Source organism: Pleurodeles waltl, chromosome 4_2 (assembly GCF_031143425.1).
Source record: "Pleurodeles waltl isolate 20211129_DDA chromosome 4_2, aPleWal1.hap1.20221129, whole genome shotgun sequence".
NCBI classification, from domain to species: domain Eukaryota; kingdom Metazoa; phylum Chordata; class Amphibia; order Caudata; family Salamandridae; genus Pleurodeles; species Pleurodeles waltl.
The window spans coordinates 732537899-732556706 of record NC_090443.1 but is presented as its reverse complement, the minus strand read 5'-3'; the positions used below and the strand labels follow the sequence as shown (position 1 = coordinate 732556706).

At 41.0% G+C, this 18808-nt stretch overlaps 1 protein-coding gene across 1 annotated transcript in view; it reads left to right on the top strand.

Annotated features, from left to right (window-relative positions):
• TGFBR3 (transforming growth factor beta receptor 3) overlaps positions 1–18808 on the top strand; it is a 399166-nt gene that overhangs the window by 196785 nt on the left and 183573 nt on the right. The window contains exon 4 of the mRNA XM_069232346.1: positions 8538–8721. Within this exon, the coding sequence (XP_069088447.1) occupies positions 8538–8721 (184 nt within the window). The remainder of the gene's footprint in view (positions 1–8537; positions 8722–18808) is intronic.

Sequence of the window (18808 nt, the reverse complement as noted above, 5' to 3'; positions counted from 1 at the left end):
CCTCGGAGCGTCCAGCCAGGGCGCTCCGTCCAATTCTACTGCTGCTTTCATGCTGTCAGCAGCATGAAAGCAGCAGTAGGATTGGCCGCAGGGTAGGCAGGGAGCCTGAGCCTGTCCCTGCAGATGAAGTGCGGTTTGGAGGTGGTGCGGAGGAGTGAAACAAGTACGTTTAAATTTTTTTATTTATTTCTTTTTTTGGACATGCTCCCACCCTCCGCCCCCCCCCCCCCCAGCCACGCTGCCCCTGCCCCTTCCCCCTCCCGCGAGCCACAAAAGCAAAGTAGGTGCATGATGGGCAGGAAATGCAGCCAGGACATGGATGTCACTGGTTACAGGAGCAAATCTCTTTCTCTTTGGGTGGTAGACAGCTGGTGGTTGCTGTTTACTATGGGAAAGATCTCCCTGATTTGGAGGAAGAGGTTAGGTAAACTGGGGCAACCTCTGAATCATGCACTCGGTCAGTGAGAGGAGGGACTATTTCTGGATTGTGCCATCTGGGTAGAGTGGAAAAAGGCCCAGCTGATGATTGAGAAGTAGTCCAGCAGCTCAACGAAGAAAAAGTGCTAATGATGGCACCAGATGGTAGCACCACGCAATTGGGGAAAATTGAGAAACTAATTGCAGTGGTGGGGGCAACGATACATCTGAGTGATGGCAGAATAACTGGTGTGAAGACATCAGCAGTCACAGTGGATCTACATTGGGTAGATGGCTACGCTGCTGACAAAAAACAATCAATCAAACATTTATAGAGTGCGGCAGATCACTTGTGAGGGTCTTGAGGTGCTGGAGATGTATGCTGCTGCGTGGAGGAATGATCATTTGAATATCCAGGTCTCTAGTTCTCTTCTGAATCACTGGAGTGACAGTGCGGTCCTGAGGTGCAGGGGGAGGTTTTTCCAAGACTTGGCTGCCAGGTGCAAGAAGGAGTGTCCTCTGCTGTTGGCTCAATGGATCCTGGGGTGTCTGCGAGGTAGAGGGAAGCTGATCAGAGGTGTCTGGTCAGGTGGTGGAAGGTCAGGCGTTGTTGATGTGTGCTGGTCCTTCATTGTGCAGGGCCTTGAATTCGTGGGTCAGCATCTTGAACTGGCCTCTCTTCTGAATCAGGAGCTAGTGTAGTTTTTTTAAATGCGGTGTGATGTGGGTCCTTCAGGGGAGGTCGAGTACGAGTCTTGCTGCAGAGTTTTGTATTGTCTGGAATCTCTTCAGGAGGCGTGTCGTGATTCCTATGTAGTGTGTGTTTCTGTAGTCTAGTCTGCTGGTGATGAGGGCCTGTGTGATGGTCCTCCTGGTGTCTGCTGTGGGAGCCACCTGAAGATCTTGTGGAGCATACGAAGGGTGTGGCAGCAGGCGGATGAGACTGCTTCAACTTATTTCTTCATGGATAGCTTGCTATCAACAGTGATGCCGAGGTTGCGGGTGTGGTCTGTTGGGGTGTCTGTCCTTGGTGAGGTGTTGTACAAAAAAAAGATGAGGACTTCCATTTTTGCTGTGTCAAGTTTGAGACAGTGTCCTTCATCCGGTCCGCTACGTTCATCATGCATCTGTGGAAGTTAGCTTTTGTGGTGGAGTGATCTTCGAAAAGTGAGAGGATGAGCAATGTGTCGTTGGTGTAGGCGATGATGTTGAGTCCATCTCATCTGACGGTGACGGCCGGGGGGTCATGTAGGTGTTGAAGAGGGATGGGCTGAGTTTGGGGTACTCCACAGATGATCTTCTTAGCACAGAAGTCTAAAAATTGTTGTATTTCAAGTGAGGTACCTCCCTGGTGGTGTACCTGGTCAAAAACTATTTTTTTTAGACCCTCAACAATTAAAAGGGGGTTTGAATTGGAGGTTAATGAGGTTTACACCCACCCATCCGTTTGGAGGAGAATGTGGTGGTGAAGGATACGAACTGCTGTGACTCAGTGTTACTGATCAAGGCTTTTATCTTCTGACTTTCCCTGCGTATGGAGACCCAAATCTTAATGGTGGCATGGTAATGGTGATTTATGCTGAAGAAGGCGGGCCACCTTGACAGGAGTCCTGCAAATTGAGGACAAGCAAGTTCTTCTGTTGCCTGTCTTCAGCCCTTAAGCCTTGTGAAAAAGGCAGCACTTTCAGAAAGTAAGAAAAGACACTTTTGCATCAGGCTTGTCGACTTTGATTTGGAGTCCTGCCAAAATGAACAGGCAATATGCCTTTACTAACCTTGAGGCAGCCAGATCATATTTGGCCAATCATGCGCAATCTTGAAGTTTCTTCTCAGCTTATCTTAAAATACTCTTCTAGCTGCTTCTTCTTCCCTCCACCTCTGAATGCCACACACTAATACTGATTTTAGATACATGAGGGATTGTTGATTTAGTATTATACTGAGGAGTTTTCAATTTCTTGGTTAGAGAAAACCCTCTCTTGGTATTATCTATTTACCTACACCTTTCTTTTCCATTGCCCTCCCCCTCCTTTTCTTTTCTAAGCCGGCTTTACAGGGTAACCTGTCCGAAGCATCTTTTTCTAGGTGCAAAAGATTTTGTTGAAAACACTGAAAATTTAGGGTCTGATTTTCGGCAGACGGGCTTCTTCATCAAAACGATGACAGATATCTTGTCTGCCGAAATATAAATCCAATTATTTCTTATGGGATATCTATCTCGTTGTGACAGAGTAACCAGTCTGCTGAAATCTAAATCAGGCCCTTAATTTGGAAGTTGTGTTAAGTTCATACTGTACCCATGTGGCGGTCTGCGGAAGCATTTTATTGCTTCAAGCATCTTATTTTCGTCTGTTTTCGACTTTCGTCGACAATAAACATAACTTTAAAAAGTCCCACCATCAAAAGTGCTGCATGCTAAAAAAACAAAAAACACTCATGCTTGACTGAAGTTGTCTTGCGACACACTGAAATGGTTGTAAATGTATCTTGAAAATGTATATCATTCTTAATTACCCTACCCTTGAATGCTGCCGACTAAACGGATATTACATATGTTTTGATATATTTACATATATTAATGAGCATATCTTTTTTACTGTATATATCGCCACCCTTGAGTCTCTAATCGAAAACGTTGCATTATTTTATGCTGTCATCTTATCCTATTTACAGAGTGCCCCCACGGTTGTTTTTTTCTTGGGCATGCTTAATGGTGTCTGACTGGTGTTTACCTATTTTTATACCCTCTTCTGTTCTACTGCTGTACAACCATATAATGTCCGATGAACCATTATTAGACATCGTAAAAGCTCCACTAAAATATATATTAGTACATTGGGCAACCTGCCATATGTGGCACTGCCAAGTTGCCCTTACGATAGCTTTTTCTCGTCTCACATTGAAAGTCTTTGAGTAAGGGTGATTGTTCGGACGAAGATGAGAAGTTTGCTCTGGGTATTATGCCTTGCTCGAAACATTTGAAAATATTCACAGTTTTTAAATATTGTTTGCAACTTTAACGTGGTCCACAACACCGATTTACATTCAATCAGACATTCTGGTGTATTCGTGCAGCATCAGGGCTTTCTTTGTGCTCTGGACTTCCTTGCCTGGGGTTCATTTCTTTGGTGACCTTTGGAGTCTGACATTCTCTGCTCTGACTATTTTCCCCCAGGAATGGTGTGGAGCACCCAATGCTCTCTGGGACTGGACACGAGGCTGCCACAAGCCAACGCCCCGAGTTACACTAGCAGTGATGTGCCGGTGGTTGCACGTGGGGCCCACCGCCACTCATTTTGGGGAACCGGGGCTTATTTTCCATTTTCAGATATAAACCAAGAACGAGAGAGAAAGGCATAAAAGGAAGAAAGGACGAAGAAGAGAAAAACCGGGACACATGACAAAGATAGAAAGCAAGGATGACAACGTGAAAGGGTGGGGTAAAGGGAGTGTCAGATAAAAATATATTAAGTGGAATGATGGCCAGGTATCCCTGGTATTCGGGAATTACTGACCTGATGGTGGGCTTATGAGAAAAACTTTGGGCTTCAGCAATTATTCTTTTACAAATTAAGCACTGCATGTCAGGCTTCCAATAATGCTGTGTGAGCCACGCTCTTTATGGGGAGCGGCCTGTGCCTACATCACCTGTGATCTTTAAAGGAGGTGGGAAATGGCAGCTTTATGATTGGCTACAACGGTTGAAATGGGCGTTGTTGTGGCCTGCCCGGTTTCTGACAGGGCCACAATTACCCAACTAGCACACACCGTCACAGTTCATGAATAAGCGCTTTTTTACGGCGGAGGCAAAGCTGGTCGATAAGCGAGATGCAGACTACAAGTAAAGAGGATATTAACTCTGCAGCAAGTGGATGATGTCAGTATTCAGCTTAAGCCGAATCTCTGAATGTTCTCTGAAATTCTTGCGAAGCTGCTCTCCAAACCGAAGTTCATTATACCCTTGGTTTTAAGCCCCTTCCTGCGTGAGGGGTGAGGGGAGAGAAGGAAGGGACACGTTGAAGTTCCAGTCAGAAAGTGTTTACAAAGTTTCGGGGTGCCACTTAGAAAGACTGGAAGAGGGTTTGTTGTCTTGGTGTTTGGGACATATTAGGAGAACTGTTTCTTACTTTGAAGGTTCCTGGAAATCTCAATAGAGGAAGATGTTATTGGTCAGTCATTGCGGTGTTTTATATTGACAAGCTCACCTGTCAGACAGACTGTCTTGAATATTCAAGGATGAATGCAAAATGACACTAAAAGAAGCTCCATTCAATTCAGAACATCCTGTGTGCTGTTTTTAGACTACTTAATTTCTGGTCTTAACTTGGCTATTGGGAGTCTTGGGCATGTCTTGGGCATGCTTAAGAGGCTCAGTGTAAACATTTGAAAAAAAAATCATTGTGCAGAGATCAGCCACCTTGGAGCTTAAGAGGTAAAGGATCTGAAGGCCTCTGTCACGGTGGGACGAAGAATGCGGGGCCTCTGTAACAGCTTGATTCAAATATCTTGGCGAGGACAGTGACGGAGCATAATCTGCTCTGTCAGACTGAGATTCTGACGGGAGGTTGCGTAAAGTCGAGTTTTTTTAAAAACGCCGTGATGTACATGCAACACTCTTTTGATGCCTGAAGGGGGTGCTAGTGCTTGAAACAATTAAACACCCAATACTGGGTTATACATATATATCTTCTTTATCTTTTCTTTGAGCATGCTCCACAGGCCTTATGTAAGGCCGCTTTACCGCGTGTTTTGTTAAACTGTGGAGCTGTTAGCGTTTTCCCTTCAGAATTCCAGTCTGTTCACCTTCAGGTAATTTGTCACGAGCCATACAGGTTTACAGTTAATCTGTGTTACTTAACCAGCACTATCCATAACAGAAGAGGCCTTGATATGTGCGTCAGTACAAACCTTGTCGGACTTGTCGGCGTTTTTAATCCTTAGATAGCTCTTATTTGACGTCATCGCCAGCCCCTAGCAGCTAAAAGTGTTTTGGAAACATGATACTTCGTATTGTGATAAGAAGCGCATTTATTCTAATTACTTCGGCTTGAATTTCTAGCAGAATCCCGGATTAGTTTAGCAAACACCGGGCTGCCGATGCTTGCCCATATCAGCAAACAAAAAAACGTAACATTGTCACTAATATGCAGACAAATTGTTGTCTGCGAGTACGGTGCAGTTCCTTCGAATAACTGCTTAATCTAAGGTGTGACGCAGCATTTGTGCAATAACTGCGCGTCCGAGTTATCATTCCCCGACTGCATGGAAGTCATTCAGATGCAGAAAACGGTGGTGTCCGCCTCTAACCAGCAGCAGTGACATTTTGTGTGCCACTTGTCTGGTATTCCTCTCAACTTTAGGAATATCACCATCAAGACTGGACTGGGACATTAAAGCACCCTTGGAAAATATGTTACAACCAGCCCTCTAGCCCACCAACTGGGTGAGAGCAGAGAGCAAATGTAAATTAAGAGTATTTGTGGGGAATCTCTAATCTGTCCCAAGAAAGCATTCTTAAATATGGAGCCAAATTATTAATTTTTTCTCACACTTCTTCAAAAATATGGGCTACACGCCTTAGGGTTTAGAGACAGTTCTGAAGGGACTCTCAATTTATATGCTTTGGCATAAAACATGAGTTTACATCTCTCCCCTAGCAAATCATCAGTGTTTCTGAAATAAAATTGTGCACTGCTTCTCCAGAGGTGCTTTCACTGCTGGGTGAGTGCTGGGAGAGCAGCCCATGTCTCCATATGTCCTGCATGGAGAATCCAGCCATAAATCCATGCGGTTGAGGCTTGCTGGCCCCATATGCATAGCTTCCTTCAGGACTGAGTGCTGCTCACTGGATACTTGAGATAAATATTGTGCATTATTTTGAAGCTAAAGTATAAAGAAGTCTAGTGCAATGGAAAGATAGATTTAGACACTGAATGCAGGGGTGTACACGTTCTGCTATGTCTCACACCCTTCTGCGTTCCAAAAATACAGTTTAAATATTTGCTTGTGGTATCCCGATGAAGCCCTTAGTTGTATGGTTTGCTTATATTTTGGATGCCTGCCAATCCTTGCTAAAACATAAGAGAGCAATTTTTTTTCCTGTGACTAGTTTTTACGGGAAATCAGGAGACTCCATTTGCAATCACTTGCTAAGCGGGCCCAGATGTTAGCGGAGCGCTCAGCTGGGAGACCAGTGAGATGCAAGAGGAAGCACAGTGCCAGCCAGCGTAAGAACTTGGAAACGCTGAAGGCGTCCAGGATTTCAAATAAAGCGCACATATTACTTCACAGGAAATTGTTCTGGTTGTAATTGCAAGATGTTTATTTCGATGTAAAATCAAAATTGGATTTGGTCATATCTCAAACAAATAGTTTTGGAAGGGACCGGGGCTGTGATTTTTGCACACTTTAGCACTCAGGTGTACACTGATGAGTACAATCTGGATTCCACCCCTTTCCAGACGTGAACACCTTCTTTTTTTAGAAAGTAATCATTGTTTTTGTATTTAATGGCAAAAGATTAAAATATCACAGCACGTTTGTTTCCAGCCTGGTGCTGCCAATATCTGGCACCTTGATTGCGCCTTGGTCAGTGGATGCTCAGCAGTCGAGATTAGCTTGAGGGCCGTGATTGAACTGAATCGAGTAAAGTCAACTGTTTCATTACAAGATCTGGATTATAAAATATTTTCTTGTGCTGGGAAAGTATTTGTACTTTCCAAGGAACAATAACTCTTTTTAATCATTTTGCTGTTTGCGTGTGTTATTTGTATTTCTTATTGCCCTTTCGAGTATTTCCATCCGGCCTCTTACACATTTTAAATTTGTGTAAAAATTAGGACTTGCGTCCCTTATCCCATTTATTATGTTGTTTACTAAAAGTTTTTGCCCGGGGCAATTGAAGTGATGGATGGATGGATGAAAAACTGTTGCAAGCCGTTCTTAGGCAAATTATTTTTAAACATTGATATAAGGAAAGACGGACAGGGCTGGCCACTGTTCATAGGAATACTATGTTACAAAGATCTCTTCCTGTAATGAAGTAATTGAACTGCTGCGCATTCAGGGTTTCTTTTCTTGTCAGTGAACAGCACATTTTGTACTTCACTATCTCCAACACCAGAAATGACACTATCTTTGCAGTAATCTAGTCAGTATTGTAGTACATCTTTCAATTGGCTAAACAGTCTTGACAAATCTTTGTCATTTTCATGAGTAGATGCAGTCTATCCTTTCTGCTCCCACACTCATGTAACAGATCTTGGAAGACTTTCACTTCGGACAAAAGTATCTTGCTCAACATAACAAGAGCCACACTCGATTGACAATGATCACACAATAGACTAGACTGACCATTCTGTAATCTACTTTTTTAAAATTTATGTATGAACAATGATCGCCCTTATGTTCACTGTGTCCTTAAACGCCCTTCGTCATCCAACTCCTGTGATTTCTTCATTGGCTTTCTTAAGTGCTGTTATTTGAACTGCAATCCTGACGCAATACTTTAAACTCCCAGTGGGCTTTGAGACAGATTCTTAATGCATGATCGTCATTCCCAGAAAACATGTTTTGTTTCACATAAGAAGTTTGCCAAAAAGGACTTACCCGTGAGTATGGCGTTAGCATTTTCATTTGCTAAGGATTTAACTTATTTCATGGTACTTTGAATGCTTCTCATAATTTGTCTGTTTTTCAGCAGCCAGAGTTAGAGGTTGTTGAGCCGAAGCACTTTCTTGATAGTTTATAGTCTTTTCAAGTCTTATGGGAGCCTTTAATCTCTATTGAATGTTTGGAAAACAAGACTGGATGGTGTAAGTAGCATTTTTGGTATCTTACCCATGTCCAGGTTGGTTGTGTTAGGAAAAGGGACTAGTGCATGTACATACTGATACATTTGATTGCAGGCTGCCATTTTTAAAGCGCCTCACATCATCTGGGCACCACATTTCACACAGTATATTGAGCTTCCAACCTGATTACTGCTTGTGAAGAAGGTACTAATATTTCTACCAAATGAGACTGTTAACTGTGGTCACACAGGTGAACTGTATTTAATTCTTTAAAGCAATATTAGCTCCACATGCTTTCCACATAAAGGATTTTTTTTTTGTCTTCAGGTGTCTCTGGGTTCTGTTGTGCATTTTGAAGAAGGCAATTTCTCGTTGACGGCACACACGGAGGAAAAACAGCTTCCTCAGGGAAACGAACATCTCTTGCATTGGGCTAAAAAGCATTATGTCGCAGTTACCTCATTCACTGAGCTAAAAATGTCGAGAAACATTTACATCAAACTTGGGGAAGGTAAGTTTCAGACAAAAACTAATTGAGGAAATGTTTGTGCACAGGTATAACATTCTGTGCTTTTGAAGTTTCTCTTCCCGATTCAAAATGGCAGCATTGCATAAATTAGAGTATGCATTTCGCTGGCAATGTCTAGAGGAAAGCAATATTTAGCTTAACTTGTAATTTTTATGCAGTGTGTAAGTGAATATCCCCCTGTGTGTGCGTGTTAAAAAAGAGATTTGTTGGTGTTCCTATTGGAGTGAGAGATATACATTTTGTTCACTCCATGTTTCCATCCGCTTTAGTAACCATTTCCCCAAACCTTTGTTTCTCCTGCGCACACTAGTGAGCTTTTTTATGCTAAAGCCAGTTACTTATCAGACCACTTAAGAGGAAATTGGAGAAGCTTGTTTAGACCTGTTTTGTTTCTTTTTTATTTCTCAACTGATATTTATTTTTGTATAAATAAAGTCAATATTTTCACATCCTCAAAAGGGCTCTCTGTTATTTTCTTATTTTCTTTAGACGTGGAGTGGTGTAAAAAGTGCTGAATAACTGCTTAAGGGAATGGAAGTGAAATAGTGCTAGATTAGACCTGAAAATATGTTTTTTTAGGACTGGTGTTAGAAAATATATTTTCCCTTTTTTAAATCAATATATACCATATAGCATGTAGCAGTAGGTCAACCCACTTTCGTCATTGACCAACCTAACTTTCACAAAGAGCACATGCACTCACAATAGTTCTATTAAATACTTATGTAGTCGCTGGCATTGCAATTTGTCATACCTGTTGCACCTTGAGGACTCAAATTATTAAACCCATCTGTCAACTGTTATACTTTGAAACTTTGCAAACATTTGTTATTTCTCCGTGGTACTTCTGCTCTTACTTGTCCTACATTCTGTTTATTCGGGTTGTTGAAATTTGACATATTCTCTGGAGTATTAAAGAGTACTCCTCCTTGCGGAGTGTTACTATGTACATTCGGTGACTGATAAGGTCTGGACATAAAATGAGGTGGGGGCCCCCGAGGAAATCTCGCATCAGGGATAAGTCCTGCTTGATTTAACACTGGGTTAGGTTCTGCAATTCGAGTGGGGGTCAAGGATTGAACAAGAGAAGCTGTTCTCCCCATCCCTGAATTGTTAGAATATACTGATCACTGCATACCAATAGGTGATCTCCCAAAAGATGTGACTAGTGTGTCAGGAACAGTTTGAACATTTATTGACTGAGCATTACCTCCAGACGTACCTGAAGCATACAAATGACCTGGACCTATAGATAGGGGACTGTTAATGCATTTGGACACATAAGATTTGTCTGATTGTGAGGAATTGTTATTCCTGCAGTCTGCCCTCTTAAGACAGAACTGAAACTTTGTCCTGTTTGACTCGCAGTAACAGTAGGCATTGACCTAACTGGAAAAGCACATGTTGATGTAGGGTACAATTTTGTGCAGGCAAATTCACATAAGGTGAATTAAACTTACATTAGAATTTGGCACAACTTGGTTTACAAATAAACTTGTTATAGGCTGAACTGTATTATCACTCGGAACTGGTGGATACAGTACAGGAACTTGTGTTTTCGAATTAACAGGCGTACCTGGCACTGTCTAATTTGGGGTCTGTGCAACTTGAGCAGTTCACACATTCGGGGTTACATTTTCTGTTGCTTCATTTCTTGCTCCTACCTCGACTGAGTGGTACGGAAATGAACGATTCATCAGGATCTGATTTATAAACTCATCATCTGAGTCAGTCTCATATATCGCTGCCTTTTGATCCTCAGATTCTGTTGCATGTTCTACTTTTTCTGTCTTCTTTCTAGTCTTAGACTTTGAGTTTTCACCTTCTTCATTAGAAATAGCTGAAAACATTCTGGCTCCCTCAAGTATGTCTGATCTCCACACTTTCTGCCCTGCATCCCATCTAGCTTCGACAAGAGTCTTAATTGCTTTCTGCATTCTGTTCTCATATTTGTTTACCATTTTCTCTCATGCTATGAGTTCTCAAATACTAATGACTTCAAATTGTGTGGATCTTGGAGGCAATTTCATTTCATACTGTGTTTGCCTCAAATGATCTAAAATTCTCAAGTTCAATGTTCCATAACAGGAATATGCTAAGGCACCTTCTTTCTCAGTTAATTGCACCATTGTTCAAGCCATACACACGCACAAAATCCCTTGACAGATGACACATAATAACCTGGAGTTCCTCCAGTGGTGTCTTTATAATCTCTCTAACTTAAATTAACACATCTCCTCTTAACACACTCTTTAATGCATTAAGGAATTTCATTTTCAGTCAAAATCAACTATTCATAATAAATTTCAATTGAATCAGGAAGTAACTTCAATTCCAATTTTTTTTTCTCTTGACGTTCTCAACCAATAGCAATGTGGCACTCTCCACTAGTACCAGTGCCGCTTCACACCAACCAATCCATTCCAGTGTGGCACAAAATAATGTCACACTTACTTCTTTCATCACTGCAGTCGCTTCGCAATTGTCTCTCACACAATCACTCACACACACCTAATGCACAATATTGTGAGCAAAAAACAACAACCTGTCTGCACACTATGGATAGGAACTCAAACGCTTGAAAGCTGAACAGAGATACGCTTTTCTGCGGTAGCTTTCACAATTACACAACAACCAAAACTTGACCAGCAATTCTCACTCAAGTTGATACAGATCCTCTATGTGCACTCATGATTTACTTATTACCAACCAATAACTCTCACTCAAGGAAAAATTATTGGCTCTGTCAATGACGTCTCATGACAAGTACCCCACTGCAGACAATAAATTACCCAAGTGTCTTCTACACATTTGCATTATCCTGGGATATTAGGCCCCAGAGGACCTGTCAACAACAACAATAATAACCATGGACATTTCTGACCAACAAACGCTACAATCACTTTGAGTACGACAACTCTGCAAAACACTTCACAACATCACACTTTACCACAACCTTCAGGCCAAAAGCAATGCAGGCGCAAAACCCTTTTAACACTCACACATCCGTCACTTGTTGGCACTATGCTGGAAATTCATCAGTCTTCGGAATGGACATTTGACAGAATTCAGAGTAGACAAATTCTGGACTGGGCAATCACATGAGGCCAATCCTATCTCCCTAACACTACACTTGAATGGTTCTCTCCCCTTGAGGGACTAAACCATCCTCTGCTGCCATATCTGCTGGAGCATTTTTATCCTTCGCAAGAATCAGTGCTCTTCGAGGTTGATGGATCTTTAGACCCTGCGACAGGGTGTGGTAGAACCACCAACAAATTTCTACACTAAATCAGCTAAGTTGCACACCATGGCCAATGTGGCCATGGAAAAACAACTCCAGTCAAGAATAACGTTACGGGATTTACTACAAACTCAAGCTCAAAGTCATGCGACAATTTGCAAGACAAGGTGATAAAAATACAGGTAACCAAGGGTTGTCCAAGGCGACAAAGTAAGTTCAGGCGGACTAATATTAACAAAACTAAGCATTCAAGAAGAATAATACAAGTGATTAACAGGACTACCTGTGATGCAGAAATCAAGTGTTGCTCACGCTTAGCAATCATCAGTCAATTCAATTTAGCAGAGTCATAATTTAGCTGGGCACATGGAAACCCTACAATTGGCTGAATCAGTGAAAGACATGTGTGGGGCAGAACACATGTGGGGCAAATACAAAAAGAGCAAAAAAATAATTTCGAAATGGTAATCTCAGGCAGCAAGCTGCTAGTTATTGTGGACAAAAGATAGATAAAAAAGACAAAACATCAGCATGTCAGAAGAAAGGCTTCTAAGTCTCAATGAGGCATTCCAAAGGGGCAACAGCAGAGAGGAAGATACCTCTCCAAGGGGCACAGCATGTGGGGTTCTTCATCAGCAGGGGTCTGGAGAGTCTGAATAACTGACCAAAGTCCAATAGGTCATTGGTATATTAAAACACATACAGTATTCTGAGTCATCAGAGGTGACAGTCCACATTACGTTGAAAGGGCGTCATCCAATAGAAATCGATCACACAACTCTAAACTGCAACATCAATAAATCTTCCCAAGTCTGTCATGAAAACTTCTCCCATCCATTTGGTTCCACACAAGTTTGGAACAATTGTATATGATAACAATCCAGGTTTCAGGATGTTCTACATTCAAGGACATTGTTTCATTTCTCTCTATTTCAAAAGCAATAGGGGTCTATTACCAAACCTTGTCTTCTCATCGGAAAGAAGTCTAAAAGAAAGCTCACGTTAAGGAAGGAATCAACATTTTCTGCACAGTCACGAGAAATAGAATCAAGAGGCCTCACTTAAGCTAACACGATTGAATTATAGCAATACATTTAATTATTATGTTTTAATAAACCTATTTAATATGCAATCTTATGAATTCAACATTAATAATACTTCATCACTTTAAACGAAAAGAGACTGTTAATGCATTTCAATTAGTATAATGTGGAACTAAATTTCTCTATTTTTATATGCCTTTTTAAATCATTAATCATTAAAAGTTCAATCTTGTTTCAATATATTCTTAGTCTAGATTCTAAATTACATCCTGATATCAGTTTAATCCTTCTACCATTCAATTTATTTCAAATGCCACCTATGCCAAACTCTATATCATAAACAAATGTCAATTAATAAAGACGTGTAATTGCAACTTCTACATTGAAACCATTAGTGCTTTGTTTAACATGTCAGTCAGTCAGTCAGTCAAAAACTTTATTCGGCAATTGCAATAAAAGTGCAAACCAAGACACATTTACCAGTCTGTAAATAATATAAGATAAAATAAGACTTAAAACCATTACTAAAAACACCGCATGAGCATCCAATCTGAAACCCCTTGACATAAACAGATAAATATACTAGGCATGATTAAAAATCACAAAATCACAAAATCAGAAAAGTACAAATATTAGCTTAAAATAATATACTATACGTACACATAATTTTATTTTAAAAAGGAGTAAGCATTTTCCTAATACTTAGAGAAGCTGTAACAAAGTCTAATACATAGTGACAAATTTGGATATCTGGCAATCTCTGAAGATACAGTAAGGCTTCCTTATAGTGAATGGGTCTAAGAAGACGTAACGTGGGTAAAATGAAAGCCCCTCTAGGAGCAGCATATAAAGGGCAAAAAAGAAAAAAGTGCAAAGTGCTCTGAGTTGATTTGGAGTCACAGGGACAAAGTGGTAAGTCCTTTTTCCAAAAACATGGTTCGGGGAAAGCTACCTTAAAATGAATTAGATTAAGTCTAAAAAGTGTTAAAAAAGAAATTATTCTAAAACTTGAATACCAAGTCAAATAGGGTTCAAGGCATGGAACAGTCACAATCCGAGAGTAGGAATCAAAAGATTTCAATTTCAGAGAACTATAAAATCTCAGTTCTGATATATGCTCGGAGTAAGTAGACTTCAAGACAGACCTAGATTTGTGGTTAACAGATGGGGATCATCAAACATGTATCTAAGCCCTAGATTCTCAAAAGAGTTTTGCAGAAACATAAGCCAGGGAATCCTATTTGAATTTTCCAATTGTAGACAATGAGAGATACAGTCTCGGACCAAACTTGCCATAGGGTTTGACCAACATCTGATCCAGAGCAATAGGGGAGCCATAAAGACCCTATCCTCCAAAAAGCGCTGACCAAGTTCTTCGTGGCAGGTTATGTTTGCAATGCATTTTGGGACCAACAGTAATCTGCGCAGGAATTTATTTTCAACACTCTGAAGAGACGGTATTTTATTATAGCCCCAGACGCCTGCCCCATAAAGAACTGATGCAGTGCATTTAGAATTGTAAAGAGTTTTTATCTGTGCAGGGGGTCTGTGCCCTAGTTTATTTGAAAAGCGAAAGATTGCTTCATTATTCCTTATCAACTGTTGGAGCTTAAAATTAATATGTGTCTTCCAGGACAAAGAGGAACTCATGTACATGCCTAGATAACAGAATTCTTTGACCTTGTTAAGAGTGTGCCCTCCCATGGTAAATTGTTTGGACTTTGTGTTACGTGGGCCACAAGTCATAACAAAGGTCTTGGTGTAATTTACTTTCAGATCAAGATTCAACATAAAATTATAAAATACATCCACAAGTCCCTGTAAACCATTTGCAGTGCGAGTGATTAAAACTGCGTCGTCAGCATATAATAAAACTGGAAGTAATCTCTGGCCCATCTTCGGTACGTCCTTAGCATGTTTTATCAGCGAATCATAGAGCCCATTTATGTATATCAGGAAAAGAAAGGGGGCTAAGATACATCCCTGCCTTACACCCCTAGTTGACAGGATGGGGGAGGTTCTTTGCCCATGTGAGCCGGCCTGAACGGAAATCGTTAGGTCTGTGTGTAGGTGTTTAATAAGCTCCAAAAGAGCCGGATCGCAGCCTAAGACTTCCAGAATTTGCCATAACTTTGACCTATTAACCATATCAAAGGCACTGGTTAGATCAATGAAAGCCATATGAATAGACTCTTTTTTGACTATCACATATTTACTAAGTATCAGCTGCAAGTTTAAGACTTGCTCAACTGTGCCAACACCAGGTCTAAAACCAAATTGAATAGGAGATAAAATCTGGGCCTCGGACACCCAATCTTCTAAGCGGGACAGGATCACACTGCCTAAAATCTTTGCCGTCGAATCGATAAGGGAAATTGGTCTGTAACAAGAAGGATCTTGTCTGTTTCCTTTTTTGAAGATGGGGACAATAATAGCCGATTTCCATGAGAGGGGAACGTTACTATTTACCACACTATTCAACACATTTGTAACTAACGGACCCCAGAGGTCAATTTCAGATTTAAAAAGATCGGCGGGAACCCCATCGGGGCCAGGAGCCTTTCCCTGCCTTGATCTATCAATAGCATTTTTGACCTCATGGAGAACAAAAATAATATTAGTTTTGGAGTCTAAAATAAAAAGTGCAGAAGGATTTACATGCGAAATCTCATAAGTTCCTGAGCAGAAGACTTTCCTAAAATGAGTTAGCCAGACGTCCTCAGCAATAAGACAGTCATTGGCCAAAGAGTTGTTGTCAGAAAAGTAAGAGTGATTTATCACTTTCCAGAATTTAGAAGTATCCTTCTGCTCGGATGCAGCCAAAAGTTCGTCCCAGGCCCTAGACCTAATTTCTGATTTCCGTTTGTCAAGGGCAGCCTTATAATCGGCTCTAGCTATTTTAACTAGTTGGCGGGAAAGAGGAACTGCTTCAAGTGCGTCTTTAAGTTTTTTATGGGCGGATGAGCATGCAGAATCGAACCATCTGTGGGCCACCGGCCCCTTCGCGGGCCTGTCCACCACCAGGGCGCGTGAAATGTCAGTAATTAAAGATTCAAATTCACGCACTATGCGGTCAGGGTCTAACTGCTGGGACAAACACATATGAATCGAGTCAGAGCTACTTCTTACAATTTCCTGGTTAAAAATTTTTTGATCTATTTTGTCCCATTTTAAACGTATGCCACAGTTTGGGTTATAAACAGTAGCAGCGCTCAAGCGTTTAATCTTGGAAGCATGGATAATTTTTAGGTCCAATATAATGCTAAGGGGGTTATGATCGCTCGCACAATGAGGCGTAATCTTAAATTCTTGAATTAAATAAAAATCGGAAGAGCCGATAAGTATGAAGTCAATAGTACTCCCCCTCAAGTTCCCTGTAAAGGTTGGTGTGTTACAGGCGACGGGGGGCAATTTCTCGGTAACGTGAACCAGATCAAATTTACAAGTAAAAAGATTTAAGGCATCTCCTTCAGAAGTATGGTTAAAATGAATTACTGACTCTCTGCCTTCAGTAGGAAAGGCACATAGGTCCATATGTTCTTTGCTACACAGAGGAGTATTGAAATCGCCCACCCATAGAATAATTGGATCACTATTCTGCAAAACATGTGAAGAATCTATGAAGTCTGTTAGCTCTTCCAGATGACCCATAAGGAGGCCCGAGGAATGTTATTGTAAAAATTTAAAATTAGGATATCCTTTTGACCACTAATAGAGACCAAGACAACCATAAAATAAAGGGAAGACCAGATTAAGGACACATTTAAAAGCGGAAGATGTACGGAAACAAGAACTAAAAGGCCGCCATAAACTGTCTCATGTAGGTGGCTTTTGTGACATGACGGTCAGCAACTAAAATCTCGACTACATCAATACCGGGGACTTCTATGACAAAGTGTGCTTTTTAGGCCAAATGTTTTGTTTTATATTGGCGAGTCCCTTGCAGCTCCTCAAAATAAAGTTTTACGCAAATCAGGATAAAACAAAACAATTGACAAAGCCAATACGTTGACAGTCACTGGCAGATCTGTTCGCGTTGCCAATGCTTTATCTCCATTTGTGTCACTCATAATATAGATTTGTGAATGAAAATACTCTTCTCCACTCTGTCTTTGGTATCTCTGGAAATGCTCATTCGTGGCTCTACTTCTGCCTTCTATATACCCACCTGTCCTGCATTCTGGCTCCATATGAACAAGAACTTACTGCTACCAGCATTGTCTATGTATACTATCAATCTTAAGCTGCCCTTTTACTGAGTCTGTGGGTATGAAAAACATTTCTGGCTAAAATGTTCTTGATGAGACAAAATAAATAAACAAATAAATAAATACAGCGAAATACTTTTCATATCACACTCTCTGCGGATACTTCATCCCTTTCTTTTCCTCCCATCTCTGATGTCCCTCTGTGGTCTGTCCTGGGACAGCTTCTCTTCTCTATCTACCCTGCTCCTCTCTGCTCCCTCGTTGCTTCTATCAGTCTTTCCTGCCATGTTTTGCTGATGTCTTGTTGCTGTTCATCTCTTTTCCTCTTTTCGTAAGTCCAAATCATCTTGCTTATCTGCAATTAACTCTTGAATGTTCTCCCTTGCACTTCAGCTTTGTACGTCCAAAAGGGATACTCCTTTCTTTCCTGCTTCCTCTGCTTATTCCTCACCCTCTTCCTCAGACGTCACAACCCATTCTCACCAACCTCTTCCTTTCTCATTTCAGAGTCTTGGAGTCATCTTCCTCTTTAGCCCTTCATATCCTCCGTACATTCCAACAGTTTCCCTCAATTGCCGCTACCAACTTCATTGCATTTACAATATCCACCTGTCCTTTCATTTCAGGCCACAGAAACTCATTCTTACTCGTATTGTCTCACATATGGATTACTGCTCTGTGTTATTTCTTGTACTTTCTGCCTATTCTCTTGCCTTCCACTTCCTGTATAGCCTTCACCCCACTGGTAGCCTAGCCCCTCACAGTCTCATTCTTGATTGGTTTTCATTTCAACCCCCGTTTAATTTTCTGTGACGTTTTTAAATGTGTTCATGGCTTTGCCCCTCCCTGTTTCACTTTTCCTATTCAGCTTTATATTCTACTTCACTACTTTGTCTTGTTTTACCCTCGGCGCCACTGTCTAATTTTAGTCAGTTATGTTTCTTGCTCCTACGCTGTGGAGTGATGTTCTTGCTCATTTATGCTCTGCTCATTTTCTTAATTCGTTTCCAGTCTTCACACAAGAACATTTGTTTCTTGGAGTATTTTTTGAAAAACTCCTAACATTCTTTGCATAGCCTCATTGTTTTTGTACTTTTGTGAACCTCACATACTACATTTCTACCATAATTTAAAATAAAATAATTCAAATTAAGTAAAAAAATAAAATAAGCAATGATAGCACTGGCGTCTTGGTCATACATAGAAAACGAGCCAATTCAGTTATCGTATATGCGTGAGTCTGTGAAATAGAGGGTATGGCCTATCAAGTGCATTGTGAACCCTATGCAAAGAATGGCCCACTGGTTAGCAGCGACCTACTACAGTACATCTGCCTGCTTTGGTACAAGGAGGTCTTCTCTTACCTGCATATGTGCCTGGGAGGAATGTATGGGCTGTGCTGCTAGGTTACTCATGCAAGTAGTATTAATTAGTTTGAACTGCATCTTTGTGCTCTTGTAAGAGAGATGTAATCAGAGCTGGGTCTCAGATTAAAGGCATAGGAGTCTGGAATTCAGAACCTGAAGGACAGGTCATATTTTGATCTCCTTGAAAAGTTCCTCACTGATATTGTG